Source organism: Sinocyclocheilus rhinocerous, unplaced genomic scaffold, assembly GCF_001515625.1.
Source record: "Sinocyclocheilus rhinocerous isolate Xijiao unplaced genomic scaffold, SAMN03320098_v1.1 scaffold1195, whole genome shotgun sequence".
NCBI classification, from domain to species: domain Eukaryota; kingdom Metazoa; phylum Chordata; class Actinopteri; order Cypriniformes; family Cyprinidae; genus Sinocyclocheilus; species Sinocyclocheilus rhinocerous.
In genome coordinates this window covers 90,733-103,710 of record NW_015644626.1, presented here as the reverse complement: position 1 = coordinate 103,710, position 12,978 = coordinate 90,733, and the positions used below count along the sequence as shown (strand labels likewise).

At 36.8% G+C, this 12,978-nt stretch overlaps 1 protein-coding gene across 2 annotated transcripts in view; it reads left to right on the top strand.

The window, feature by feature from the left end:
* Window positions 1-2,889: 2,889 nt before the first annotated feature.
* The window catches only part of LOC107758561 (uncharacterized), a 34,039-nt gene continuing 23,950 nt past the window's right edge, over window positions 2,890-12,978 (top strand). Inside the window, exons 1-3 of one of the 2 annotated variants that reach the window (XM_016576327.1) lie at window positions 2,890-3,369; window positions 4,623-4,653; window positions 8,678-8,764. In XM_016576327.1, coding sequence (XP_016431813.1) covers window positions 3,217-3,369; window positions 4,623-4,653; window positions 8,678-8,764 — 271 coding nt within the window. In that variant the 5' untranslated portion in view covers window positions 2,890-3,216. The remainder of the gene's footprint in view (window positions 3,370-4,622; window positions 4,654-8,677; window positions 8,765-12,978) is intronic. The other variant, XM_016576328.1, reaches the window with a different exon arrangement.

Below are 12,978 nucleotides of genomic sequence, written 5' to 3'. Positions count from 1 at the left end.
ATTTCTAACTGACTTGATCCTAATGATCTGAGTGGTCTGTTAGGTTTATATTCAGTGAGCATATCTGCTATGTATTTAGGTCCTAGGCCATTGAGTGATTTATAAACGAGTAAAAGTACTTTAAAATCAATCCTAAATATAACTGGAAGCCAGTGTAAGGACCTGAGGACTGGTGTGATATGCTCAGATTTTCTGGTTCTAGTCAGAATTCTGGCAGCAGCGTTCTGGATGAGCTGCAGCTGTCTAATGGTCTTCTTGTGAAGGCCGGTGAGGAGACCATTACAATAGGCCAACCTGCTTGTGATAAAGGCATGAACAAGTTTCTCCAAGTCTTGACTGGAAACAAAACATCTCATTCTTGCAATGTTTTTGAGATGATAGTATGCTGATTTAGTTACTGCTTTGACATGACTACTGAAACTAAGGTCTGTCTCCAGAATCACACCAAGATTCCTGACTTGATTTTTAGTTGTTAGACCCCTAGAGTCAAGGTATGCATTCACCTTGAGAACTTCATCTTTGTTTCCAAATGCAATGACTTCAGTTTTTTCCTTGTTTAACTGAAGAAAGTTCTCGCACATCCAACTGTTAATTTCATCAATGCATTGGCAGAGGGAGTCAATGGGGCTGTAATCATTTGGAGATAAGGCTAGGTAAATTACTAAACTAAAGTAACATCTTACTCCCGATTTCTCTCAACATGGGGACAGGAGAGCTTTCAATCAATAAATGGGAAAAAAAAAGTAACTGGCGTTACTTATTTGAAAAAGTAACTCAGATAGTTTCTTGTAAATGAAAAAGTAATGCGTTACTTTACTAGTTAACTGAAAAAAGTAATCTGATTACGTAACTCGCGATACTTGTAATGCGTTACCCCTAACACTGCATGCTACACAAAATTACTGTGCCAAAATCAGTTGAACATTATTTACAACATTAGTAGCTGTAATCCATAGCCGCAGGCAAATGGTCCTGAGTGATGTCCGGTTTGTAAACTAATTATTCTTTTGAACTGGTTCTTTGTTGTTAACTGGATGAACCAGTTCACCAAATCAGACTAAACGATTCAATTCACTATGAGTATGTCATGATCTATAGTGTTGAATGCAGCACTAAGATCGAATAAAACAAGCAATGAGATGCACCCTTGGTCTGACGCAAGAAGCAAGTCGTTTGTAATTTTAACAAGTGCAGTTTCTGTGCTATGGTGGGACCTGAAACCTGAAATTCTTCATAGAGATCATGTTTTTGCAGGAAGAAGCACAATTGAGCAGACACAACTTTTTCTAAAATTGTAGACATAAAAGGACGGACAGGTAGGATCTAAACCATCTTAAAGCCTGCCCTTGAATACCTGTATAGTTTTGTAATCGATCTATGAGTATGTCATGATCTATAGTGTCGAACGCAGCACTAAGATCAAGTAAAACTAGCAATGAGATACAGCCTTGGTCTGACGCAAGAAGCAAGTCATTTGTAATTTTAACAAGTGCAGTTTCTGTGCTATGGTGGGGCCTGAAACCTGACTGAAATTCTTCATAGAGATCATTTTTTTGCAGGAAGGAGCGCAATTGAGCGGACACAACTTTTTCTAAAATTTTAGACATAAAAGGAAGATTTGAGATGGGTCTGTAATTTGCCAGTTCACTAGGATCTAGTTGTGGTTTCTTAATAAGAGGCTTAATAACCGCCAGCTTGAATGGTTTTGGGACGTGACCTAAAGACAATGACGAGTTAATAATATTGAGAAGCGGTTCTTCTGCTACAGGTAACAACTCTTTTAGTAATTTAGTGGGTACAGGATCTAACAGGCATGTTGTTGGTTTAGATGCAGTGATATGTTTATTTAGCTCTTCCTGTCCTATAGTTGTAAAGCACTGTAGTTTATCTTTTGGTGCGATGAATGAAGCTGAAGTATTATATGCTGTAGAATCTACATTTGTTATTGTGTTTCTGATGTTATCTATTTTATCAGTGAAGAAATTCATAAATTCATTACTATTAAACTGTGAGGGAATATTTAGATCGTGTGGCGTCTGGTTATTTGTTAATCTAGCCACTGTGCTAAATAAAAACCTTGGATTGTTTTGGTTATTTTCTATGAGTTTGTGGATATGCTCGGCCCTGGCAGCTTTTAGAGCCTGTCTATAGCTGGACATACTGTTTTTCCAAGCAATTCTAAAAACTTCCAAGTTAGTTTTTCTCCATTTGGGCTCAAGACTACGATTCTCAAACAGTTTGCAGCTTGAGCTTGAGACTCGAAATGAGCCAATATAGTGCCGGTGTATTATGATTGTATGATGGACTTTGCCATCTCATTCAGCTCTCCAGTTCCTCCAACAGTACACTGAACTGAGGAAACAGTTCGGACTCAGACCAAAGAACCGATGAGCTGCAGATATGAACATGAGTGAAACAAGCACTTTAATAAAATTGTGAAATGAAAGTTTTTATGGTTCATGTAAAAAAGTGAGTTGTTTAAAACTAGTTTATTCACTTTATATGCTTTAGAAATGTTAAACATCCGTGTTTCACATCATTATTATGTGCTTTAATAAAATAACTGCTTACTATATGTTATTATGCAAACAAACTGGTAAATTGGTTATTTGAATTAGTTAATTGAAACCAACTGTCTGAAAGAACCAGTTCACAGAAGAAGAAAAAAATCAGACTTTCCCATTAGCCTGAGGCTATGGATTACAGTTAATAATGTTGTAAATAATGTCAGTTTCTTGCACTGATTGTTTTGCTTCGTAAGACTTCAATATATTGTCAGGACCCATTGTATTAAATTTTGACTAATTGAAATTCCTTTAAAACCGGGCAAAAGAGTCCACCATCTCTACTGCTGTACCACAATTGGCTGCGAGCAGCGTCGCTCAAACGACAAATCCTCTCAAATCCTGACTTCCTCCTCTGCTCTTTGCGTGGGCGGCGCTGCGCGGTACAGTCTCCACAATCCCTCTGTCCTCCCACGCACCCTCCTGCCCTTGACTCTTACGGATCGTAGGAGGAGGGAAAGGAGAAGCAGTAATCTGTTCCTGTTTTGAGGTTGCAGCGATCGATATCTGTGTGTTTTCCGCTCCATCCCTCCGGACTGTTTCTCCATGCCCGTGCCGCAGCTCAGATGGGGGGAGACTTAAGTGCAACAGCGGTTGTCTGGCACGTTAACGCGCGCGGCAGGTCTCTCTGGCGGGCCATCCCGAACACGGGATGCTGAACGGGAGCCGCGAGGGTTTGTTTGAACTGGGCAGGCAGCTCCAGCAGGAAGGAGACTCCCAAGCTGCTCTGCACTGCTTTTTGAGCTGCCTGCTGGGACTCACACATGTGCAGAGCTTCCACTCACTTCCCAACTGCCTGCATCAGGTGAGCCCTGCAGGATGGAGCTCTGTCATGATGCATTGTGGGATAGAACCCATTTAAATGGGCTTTACATTTGCAGTAGAATCTATAGAATTGAACAGAATGCACAAATAATGCATTTGTTTGCATGCAAAATCGTTCTCTTGCTCATGCATGTATTTTGTAATGATTCGATGGCACACTAACCTAAAACTATCCATCAGTCAATGCATATTTTACACTGGCAGATGCATTCTGAAACATTCATGACAGCATATGAGCCGACACTGCAAACACACACTCTCCTATGCAAAGAGTGTGTGTTCACACTTGTTTTCCTGTGTACAGCAGGAGACGTACTTGAGATGGTCTTAAGCATCTTGTGTTTATCGTTGTGTTGCAAGCTATAACCATTTGGTTTCCATGTGTTTACATGAAACATCAGGGCAGTTTATCTTATAACTAATGTTTTTTTTCCTCTTATGTGCTCACTTCTCTTGTCTAATCATGGACTCGATTCAATGACAGTCCATCAGATAAAACCCCTCAGCCCTGTTTACTCATCCTGGGTAGAAATTCACAAGGGTCCCAGGCAGAATATAAACAGTGGCTCTTACACAAGAGTGCTGGAATGTGTGGTATGACCTTACAAAAAAAGACATATTTAGAACTTGCTAATATTTATCACTAACATTAACTGTAATATTTCATCTGAGGCATTTTGAAATACAGAAAGTTATAAGAACTAGAGTGTTACTTTTCGAGTGAATCCGAGTGAACAACCACTGTCAAAAACATGATCAAGTATCGTAATTGGTGGCAATGGATCTATGATCTACTTAGGCTTACGATGCTTTTGGGAAACGCAGCCCAGGTCATATTTCAGCCTAAATAAGGAAGAAAAATAAAATTATGTTGTGCTTTTAAAAAAAAATAATAATTGACTATTTAAATTTTAGGAACATTAAGATTTTTTCCATGACATATAAGCACATGTTCTAAATTACCGTGTTCTACAATCATATTACAGGATTTTTTTTTTAAGTATTACAGTAACGTGAATGTAATGACCATCACAGAATAATGAGTAAAACATCAAAACATCAATATGATAATAAGAAATTGAGGAAATGTGCTTAGCCTTTATTTTATTTTATTTTTTTATTTTATCTAGAAATATCTCCTGGACATGTTTTCATGAAATTCTCTCTTTTATTCTGTGAAGCACTTGAGGTTTGAATGAACAATATTCTCTCTTTTTTTTCTCCTCCATACAGATCGCTGAACTCTACATTGATGACAAGAACTGTATCCTTTTCGATAAAGTATCAGCTCAGCCTCTCACTCTAAATTGTGTAATGAACTTAAAATAAAATAAAAAAATGTATCTGCACAAATATGCATGTAGTGAAACTTCAGTTTGATATGTTATATTGTTTGTGCAAAGACGTGTTGTGTTATCGCAGGGCCTTTTCAACTGGAGCTTCTTGAGTGTGGTCTTTTTCCTAAGAGGATTTGTGGGCACTTATCGTATGTCAGCTGAAAGAGCATCACAACTAATTAACCTGCATAGAGCCAGCATGAGCGCCGCTGTCATTATTCATCTACGGACAGCCGTTAACAGCCAGGCTAGTGTTACGTGACATACATTCCCACTTAAACCCGTGGCCTCTCAATTACTAAAGCATAGAGTTTAAACGGGTCTAAGGCTGGCAGTTTCAGCTCAAACGGGTAATTTACATGACCTAAGCCATTTAACCAAGATCATTCATGACCTCTTTCCAATTAAAATCCAATTACACGTGAATTGATTTCAACATATTTGTGCTGATCTTAACCAGTATGCTAGTAAATAGTGATGGGACTTGGTGATCTCTGTGTAATTACATAAAACCGAAATAATTGATGTAGATTTTATCTTTTAATGGAATAAGCTATTTAATTACATGCAAAACATTACTCTGTTTTATCAGTGCACAACAAGGGACTTCAGAATAGGTGATTTGGGGAGCTCCGGATAAATTAAAGATGTGAAATCAAAGGTTAGCAAGGATTTTATCTTGAATGTTCTGCCCTTCTCTTATCCTTTAGGAGAATGTGGACCAGTGCTCATGCATAGCCTATTTATCAGTAAAAGGAAGAATGATAAACTAAGGTGAAAACCCATATACTTAATTACTATGGCAATTATTTTTTTATGAATAACTTTTTGTTCCACATTGCATCTTATTTTGGCAGAATCGATCACATTTATACACAGGAAAAGAGCATTTGATTGATATGCCAAGTGACCAACCACAGTCCACTTTAGAAATTTGAAATCAGTGATATACAAATTAACAAAGTGTCAGTAAGATTTTTTTTCATTAAAAAAATAAAAAAGAAATAAAAATACATTTTAAAATGCATTACATTGGAAACATTTATGTTAAATTGTAGTAATATTTCACAATATTACTGTTTTTACTGTATTTTTAAAAATTATTTCAAAATAAATAAATAAATGCATCTTATCAACCCCACATTTTTGGTTTTGTAAATAGAAAGATTTGATGCTATAAACTTGCTAAATATAGTGTATGTTCTTTCTCCGTAGCACTCATTGTAGACAACAGTGAACTCAGTTATTTCTCAAAACCCACTTAAAAACATATATTTTATGACACCGGGCTGTCATATCTCTTCAATTACATGTATGTAAGTCAGATGGATTGAGTTCTTTGCTTAAGAAGAAGATTAAAGGAACAAAACATTCATCCTGTACTCATTTTCTGACTGGAAGTCGATACAATAGCTGTGATCATACTGTGATTGACACTTCTGAGCCGGCAAGATCAACGAGGAACACAAATGTAGAAATTGCTTTCACAGGCATGCTGAGATAGATGGATATATACATGCCAAGCAGAAGGACACAGCTACTATATTTATTTGTTGATAAAGTGCTGCATCCATTTTTCCTCTAAAGCACCAGAGCTGGTATAGTGATTATTAATGCACACATCTGCTTTGCCAATGCAATGCATTAAGAAAGATTTCCGAGCACTCTGTATTCCTAAAGCTAGCGTGCATAACTTAGTTTTAGATGCTGATCTTTAAAATTGCTGTGCTGCATATCTGAGATTTGAAGCTGCATAATTGGCAAATATAATTTAGTCATACTGTATACAAGGAATGCAAAATAATATATACATTTGGACGCTTCAGCCAAAATTAAATGTGTGTCAATGTGTTAGATAATAAAATATTGATATATTCACTAAAAATATTGATATATTCACTACATTCACTAAAAATCACCTCGGAATCAGCTGGTTTGAAAGTACATAGTACATAACTGCAAAAAAAAAAAAAAAAGCTCAGAAAGGGTATTTAATATATAATATTGCATTTCAAATATAAAACTCAATTGAATCTGCATATACAATGCTTACCACAGGATTATTAAAGTTAAACTAGAACTTATACCATAAAAGATATGTTGCTAAAAAATTAAAAATAAAAAAATTAATAAAAAGAAATAAAATGAAATAGAATAGAATAAATATATAAAAACCTGACTTGTATTATTTCATGCTAGTTGCCAAGGCAACATTTATTAATTATTAACTAATTAAAAAAAAAAATAATAACAACAACTATAATAGTATCTCAATGATTGGCACTGACTGAATATATACTGTATATTATGCAGTATTTCTAAAATATGAAGCATTGGGACACAGGCTTTTAAGTGGATGGAGCAGAAGGCAATGCTAAATGAACAGCAAAAATGATTACAAAATCAATACAGAATACATTTGTTCCTGGTCTCTCCTCCACTGCTAATTCAGGGGTTAGCATCACATGCACCACAAATAGATTTATCACTTTCAAACTGATCCCCATGCTGTTAGTCAGCAAATTCAGATGTTCCTCAGCCAGCTGGGATCTAAAAAATATGCTTGGGACACCTGGGGATATGCTGCTCATTCGTGGAAAAGATCATTTTAAGAGGGACATCAGACTGTAACTTAGCACTGCCTACAATGAGATGCACATTAGATCAAACAAAGCAAGCTACTGAAAAAAAATGACAATCTACATAACATAAAACCACATAAAAGAATGAAAAAAAAAATCATATTACAAAATCGTTATGCCATGTACAGTTCACTATGGTTCAAAAGTTTGGGGTCGGTAAGACTTTTTTTTTCTTGTTTTTGCAAGAAGTCTCTTATGCTCAGCAAGGCTGCAAAAATACAGTAAAATCTGTAATATTCTGAAATATTATTATACTTTAAAATGACTGTTTTCTATTTTGATATATTTTCAAATGTAATTTATTCCTGTGATGCAAAGCTGAATTTTCAGCATCATTACTTCAGTCTTCAGTGTCACATGATCCTTCAGAAATCATTCTAAGATGCTCAACAAACATTTCATATTATTAATGTTGAAAATATTTATGGTCCTTAATGTTGGCTTTTTTTTTTTTTTTTTTTTTTTTTGAGCATACTTAATTTTTGTGGAAATCATGGTACATTTTTTTCAGGATTCTTTGAAAAATAGAAAATCCAGAAGGACATCGTTTATTTTAAATATATCTTTTGTAACATTATGAATGTCTTTACTGTCACTTTTGATATATTTAATGCATTCATTCTGAATATAAGTATTAATTTATTTCATAAATAAATAAATAAATAAATGTAACTGACCCCAAACCGAATGGTAGCACATATAACCATCATTTTTTGACTTTTTGTTTGTTTGTTTGTTTAATAAAATTAGTAGCTAAAGCATATTTGTCACGTTTCACATTCTAACAAGAGGTCCAGCTGTACTTTATGATACCAAAATAGAAACATCAGCAAGTTCCTGCCCATACAAATAACAAATCCTGCCTTTATCTAGGTCATTCATGGCTATTTTAAGAACTTTTTCCTTGCTGGTCAGGTTTTTGTAATGACACTTGTTAAGAGCAAATATTATCTTCTTACACTGAGATTGTAATGGCATGCCTTTGAAAACACTGAACAAACTTTTTAGTCACTATTTATAGAACAGCCACAAGCTTTGTGTCTTTCTACAGAGTTAAAAAGAGAACGTGACACCAACCAATCAAAATATCACACAGGCCTTGAGCTAGAATAGTGATTTTATGTTTGACTGTTTAGGCGATACATTAAAGGTTCAGTGGACACCGGTGTTTTATATTGTCTTTTGTGATGCTAGCAGCTGAACAAATCAGGATTTCACTGAGCTTGAGTAATTGGGCGATGTGTGTGATCATAACAAGAGACTATTCCTGGTGACAAGCATGTCTAGTCCTTCACCCGTATAAAATCAGATGGGAAAGCTCTGCATTTTATTCAGGCGGAGAAGATGTTCTACGAAGTGGCATTGATCGAGCTCACCTCGCTGCAGGCCAGCACAGGCAAGTCCATTTTTTATGGATTTACTTAAATGCTTCTTTTATGGTGCTGTTGAGTGGACATGTGACTCTTTGATCAGAATATATCATAATATGTAGACATTTTCATCATAGCTGTGTACAATAATGTACTTACATCACACAAACAAGACATTCAGAACAGCAGCATGATTCAGAGAGTGTGTTAATTTATACATCAGCTTTTATACAGTGGTGCAACAAAGTTAATAGTGAGTAAATCGAGTGTTCTGGCATGAAACTCTAGATGGCACAGTCCGATAGGTCAAACTCAATCTGACATAATGACATCATTATCATATGACACAGCTGATTGGTTCTTTTTGTATCGGCAGCTTGCTGCTCAACATTCAAATACTTGGCTAGTGCGTGCTGTAGCAGTTGCAGTGCGCTTCAGAAACCCTCCACCTTCCCCAGCTCCACCTGTATAGATCTGCAATGGGGTGATTCATGTATGCTATATGGGGTTATTTTATATATGTTATATGTGCAGCAGCAGTATTTCTTACATGCTCACAGCAGCATGTTGTGGATGTATTGGCAGTAGCAAGTCTCAGTACTTGCTCTGCCGCAGCAGCAGCAGCAGCTAGCAGTGTTGCAGATCTGTTCAGCCAAGACCAAACACATTAACACTGTCATGTACATTGCTATGCCAATCCCTCCAAGAGTTGTCATGACAGAACTTACATTTCTGTTATGTTGTGTATTTTTGCTCAGTCAGTGAAAAAGTTCCAAACAACACATCAACCTAGTAAAACAGTACTGTTCTTTCATTCCAGAATGAGTCTGTTTATGAACAAATCGGTTCAGTGATTGATTCAATGGCTTACTCATAAAGATAATAGGTGCATTCCAATCGACCGCAAGTACCCTGTGAAGTAGTCTAGAGTTTTCTGCCATCTTAAGCTTGGAATACACTACACGTTTTTTGCCCCGATTTTTGCCCGATTTACTGTCTGGAGAAGTTGACACTAGTTGCTGAAAGTCAGATCCAGTCTGCAGATTTGAGCTGACAGATTTCATAGAAAATCGCACAGTGTAAGATGGTCACATACTCCGACCATCATTTTTAGCTTCAGACTTCAGGATATCAAACATGTTTGAAGTTTTCAGCCGAATTTAGAACACACGTTGTTTTCATTTGTCACGTGTCTCCTAGCAACAAGGCACACATTTGTGTGTGTTTATTGTAATGGGAACAACTTGAAAATCTGGTAGTGTGCAATCCTCAGTCGTGTAGTGTATGATGTCCAGTTTTCCTCTGTCACTATTTACAAAGTCAGTAAGTGTATGCTGCCTAGTGTTTTAAAAATCTGTTCAACGAACAGATAGCCTTTAAGCAAAATTCCAATGAGTAGGGGACATAAATGTTCGGTTTAAAGGGCTCCACAAATGGCATAAAATGGCTCTGTCATTGAGTTAAATTTGTCAGGTATGTTTTTTACATGGTTGTTCGCCAGTAAAAAGAGTAGAAAATGTGACAGGTGCAGTGTAGAAATCATGTTTAAAGGGATAGTTCACCCAAAAATGAAAATTACCCCATGATTTACTCATCCTCAAGCCATCCTAGGTGTATATAACTTTCCTTTATCAGATGAATACAACTGGAGTTATATTAAAAATGTCCTGGCTTTTCCAAGCTTTATAATGGCAGTGACTGGGGGGTTGAGATTTTGAAGCCCAAAAAAGTGTGTCCATCCATGATAAAAAGTGCTCCGCATGGCTCCGGGGGGTTAATAAAGGCCTTCTGAAGTGAACTGATGCGTTTGTGTAAGAAAAATATCCTTATTTAAAACTTTATAAACTGTAATCTCTAGTTTTGTACTCGCATTCACAAGAGAGTAGCATTCCAGCGGATGATGTATAGCAGGTGTATCGTAAGAATTATAGCTCAGGTTGCGCAGTTTCTCTATATAACAATGCAGATACAGTTATGTACAGAGGTCTGTATAAAGGTGTTTATTGTGTTTGAACTAGTTTGAAGACAACATATTTGGCAGGTTGCTGTGAGTGATAAAAGTAATGAAAAAGCGCTTATATTGAGATGGTTTGGCCATGTTTTATATCAATTATAGTGTAAATTATAACATCAGGTACATTTGGAATACTCCAAATTCATTATCATTAGAACAAAGTTGAGAACAAATTCATGTAACTTGCATGCATATGGTTAATTAGGCTGCAATATGTATGCAAGTTTTCCTGTGCAGACGAATACTAAATAATCCACAAAATTATTAGTGAATGAGACCCAGTTACGTACTGGCATATCAATGTAGTCGGCATACTAAAAAGCATCTCTGTCCATTCCTATCCTTAGTTCCTTGACAAAAGTGTGACAATTCGACCTCTGGCAAACATTGGCACAAATTTGCCACAGATTAACCACAAGTTTGCAGCAAATGAATGGCAAAGGTTCAAGCCTTGTTCCACAAACCACTGAAAATTGACCCAACAAACCTATCCCCAAGATCCTGTCGGAGAGCAGTAATATATTTAACAGAGGTTCATCTTTATTTGTCCTGAGATGCACCGGTATTTATGGATGAAGGAGACCCATCGATCTCCTTCCATACAGTGGACGTCTGCCATTCCCCTGGCTGTCTGCATGCTGCTGAGACAGCATAGATCTCTAGCAGGGGCAGAGAGTACAGGAGCCTAAGGAGATATATGACCACGCTATACATTACCTCATTAAAGAGATGTTGAGTACCCTGGAAACGTTGCCTGATTCAGCGTTTTGGGCCCATGCTGCTTTGATTTCCTCCCTCTGGCCTAAACCATGCTCAGTTCCCATCATGCCCTCAGGATACACCAAACTGAAGATTTCTGTGTATATTCAGTGATATGGTGTCTGCTGCATTCAACAGATGTATTGGTCTTGTTTGGCTTTGAATACATAAGTGTGTTTCTTAAGGGGCGTTCACACAGAATGTGTTTTTGCATTCCATTGCGCTAATTTGCCATTGTTTTTCTATGTAAACATGCACTAGATTTATATATATATAATATATAAATAATATATAATATAAATATATAGAAAGCTTGCCATTTTACAAATATATATATATATATATCCGCCCACTACCGGAAAACCCGGCAGTTCTTAAAAGCTGAAGAATTCCAAAGGAACTCCGTTATTTTGACAGGAAAATACAACAAAGAATATCGTTTACATGTAGCGCGTCAATTCTGCATGTTATGTAAGACTCTCTCGCTCGCGACGGCGAGTCGTGTGCCTTCACACTACAGTTTATGGTACGCCAAATACAAAAACACCTGCGCATCCATTCAGATGAACTAAAAAATAGCACAGATTGCTTGACGGAGAGTGAAACTCTGAAGCGCTCAGTCAGAGTGTTTGGCGAATGAAAATATATCTGTGCTAAACTTATACTTAGCATCCAACTCACACACTGGCGAGTAAAATCTAAGAATTTATTAGCCATTGGCTAATATTAGACATCATTTAGTCGCCCAGAGTGAAGATTTAGTCGCATATGCGAGTGATTTACTTGCAATGTAGAGAGGGTTGAAAGAGAGAGATTTTTGAAGCTGAAATGTAGTTTGTTTTTAATGGTCAAACAGTCCCTTTCTGACATTGTTCTGCATAAATTGATACATAGGAGTTATAGGAGTTTATTGAAGCAAAAGTCATAGTTAAAGGTTTGTTAATATAGCGAGAACTTAAAAATAAAGTAAAAATAAAATAGTGTGACCGAAAGGTTTCTAGCTGATTTTATTACACTTGTCTCATGTTAAAATGCATAATTTTATTAAAGGGGTCATGTGATGTTGCTCAAAAAACATTATTTTGTGTATTTGGTGTAATGAAATGTGTTTATGTGGTTTAAGGTTCAAAAAACACATTATTTTCCACATCCTGTACATTATTGTTTCTCCTCTATGCCCCGCCTTTCTGAAACGCGTCGATTTTTACAAAGCTCATCGGTCTGAAAAAGCGAGGTGTGCTCTGATTGGCCAGCTATCCAGAGCGTTCTGATTGGCCGAACACCTCAAGCGTGAGACGGAAATGTTACGCCCCTTGCCATATTGTGATGATGCCCTGTCAGGCCGGAGCAATGATTCAAAAACATGAAAACCCATAATAAATGAGGCATTCGTTGCATCCAGTGGGGACATAATTAAGGATTATAATGACTTATACTGTCTTTTTACGCATTGCGTTGCATCGCGCC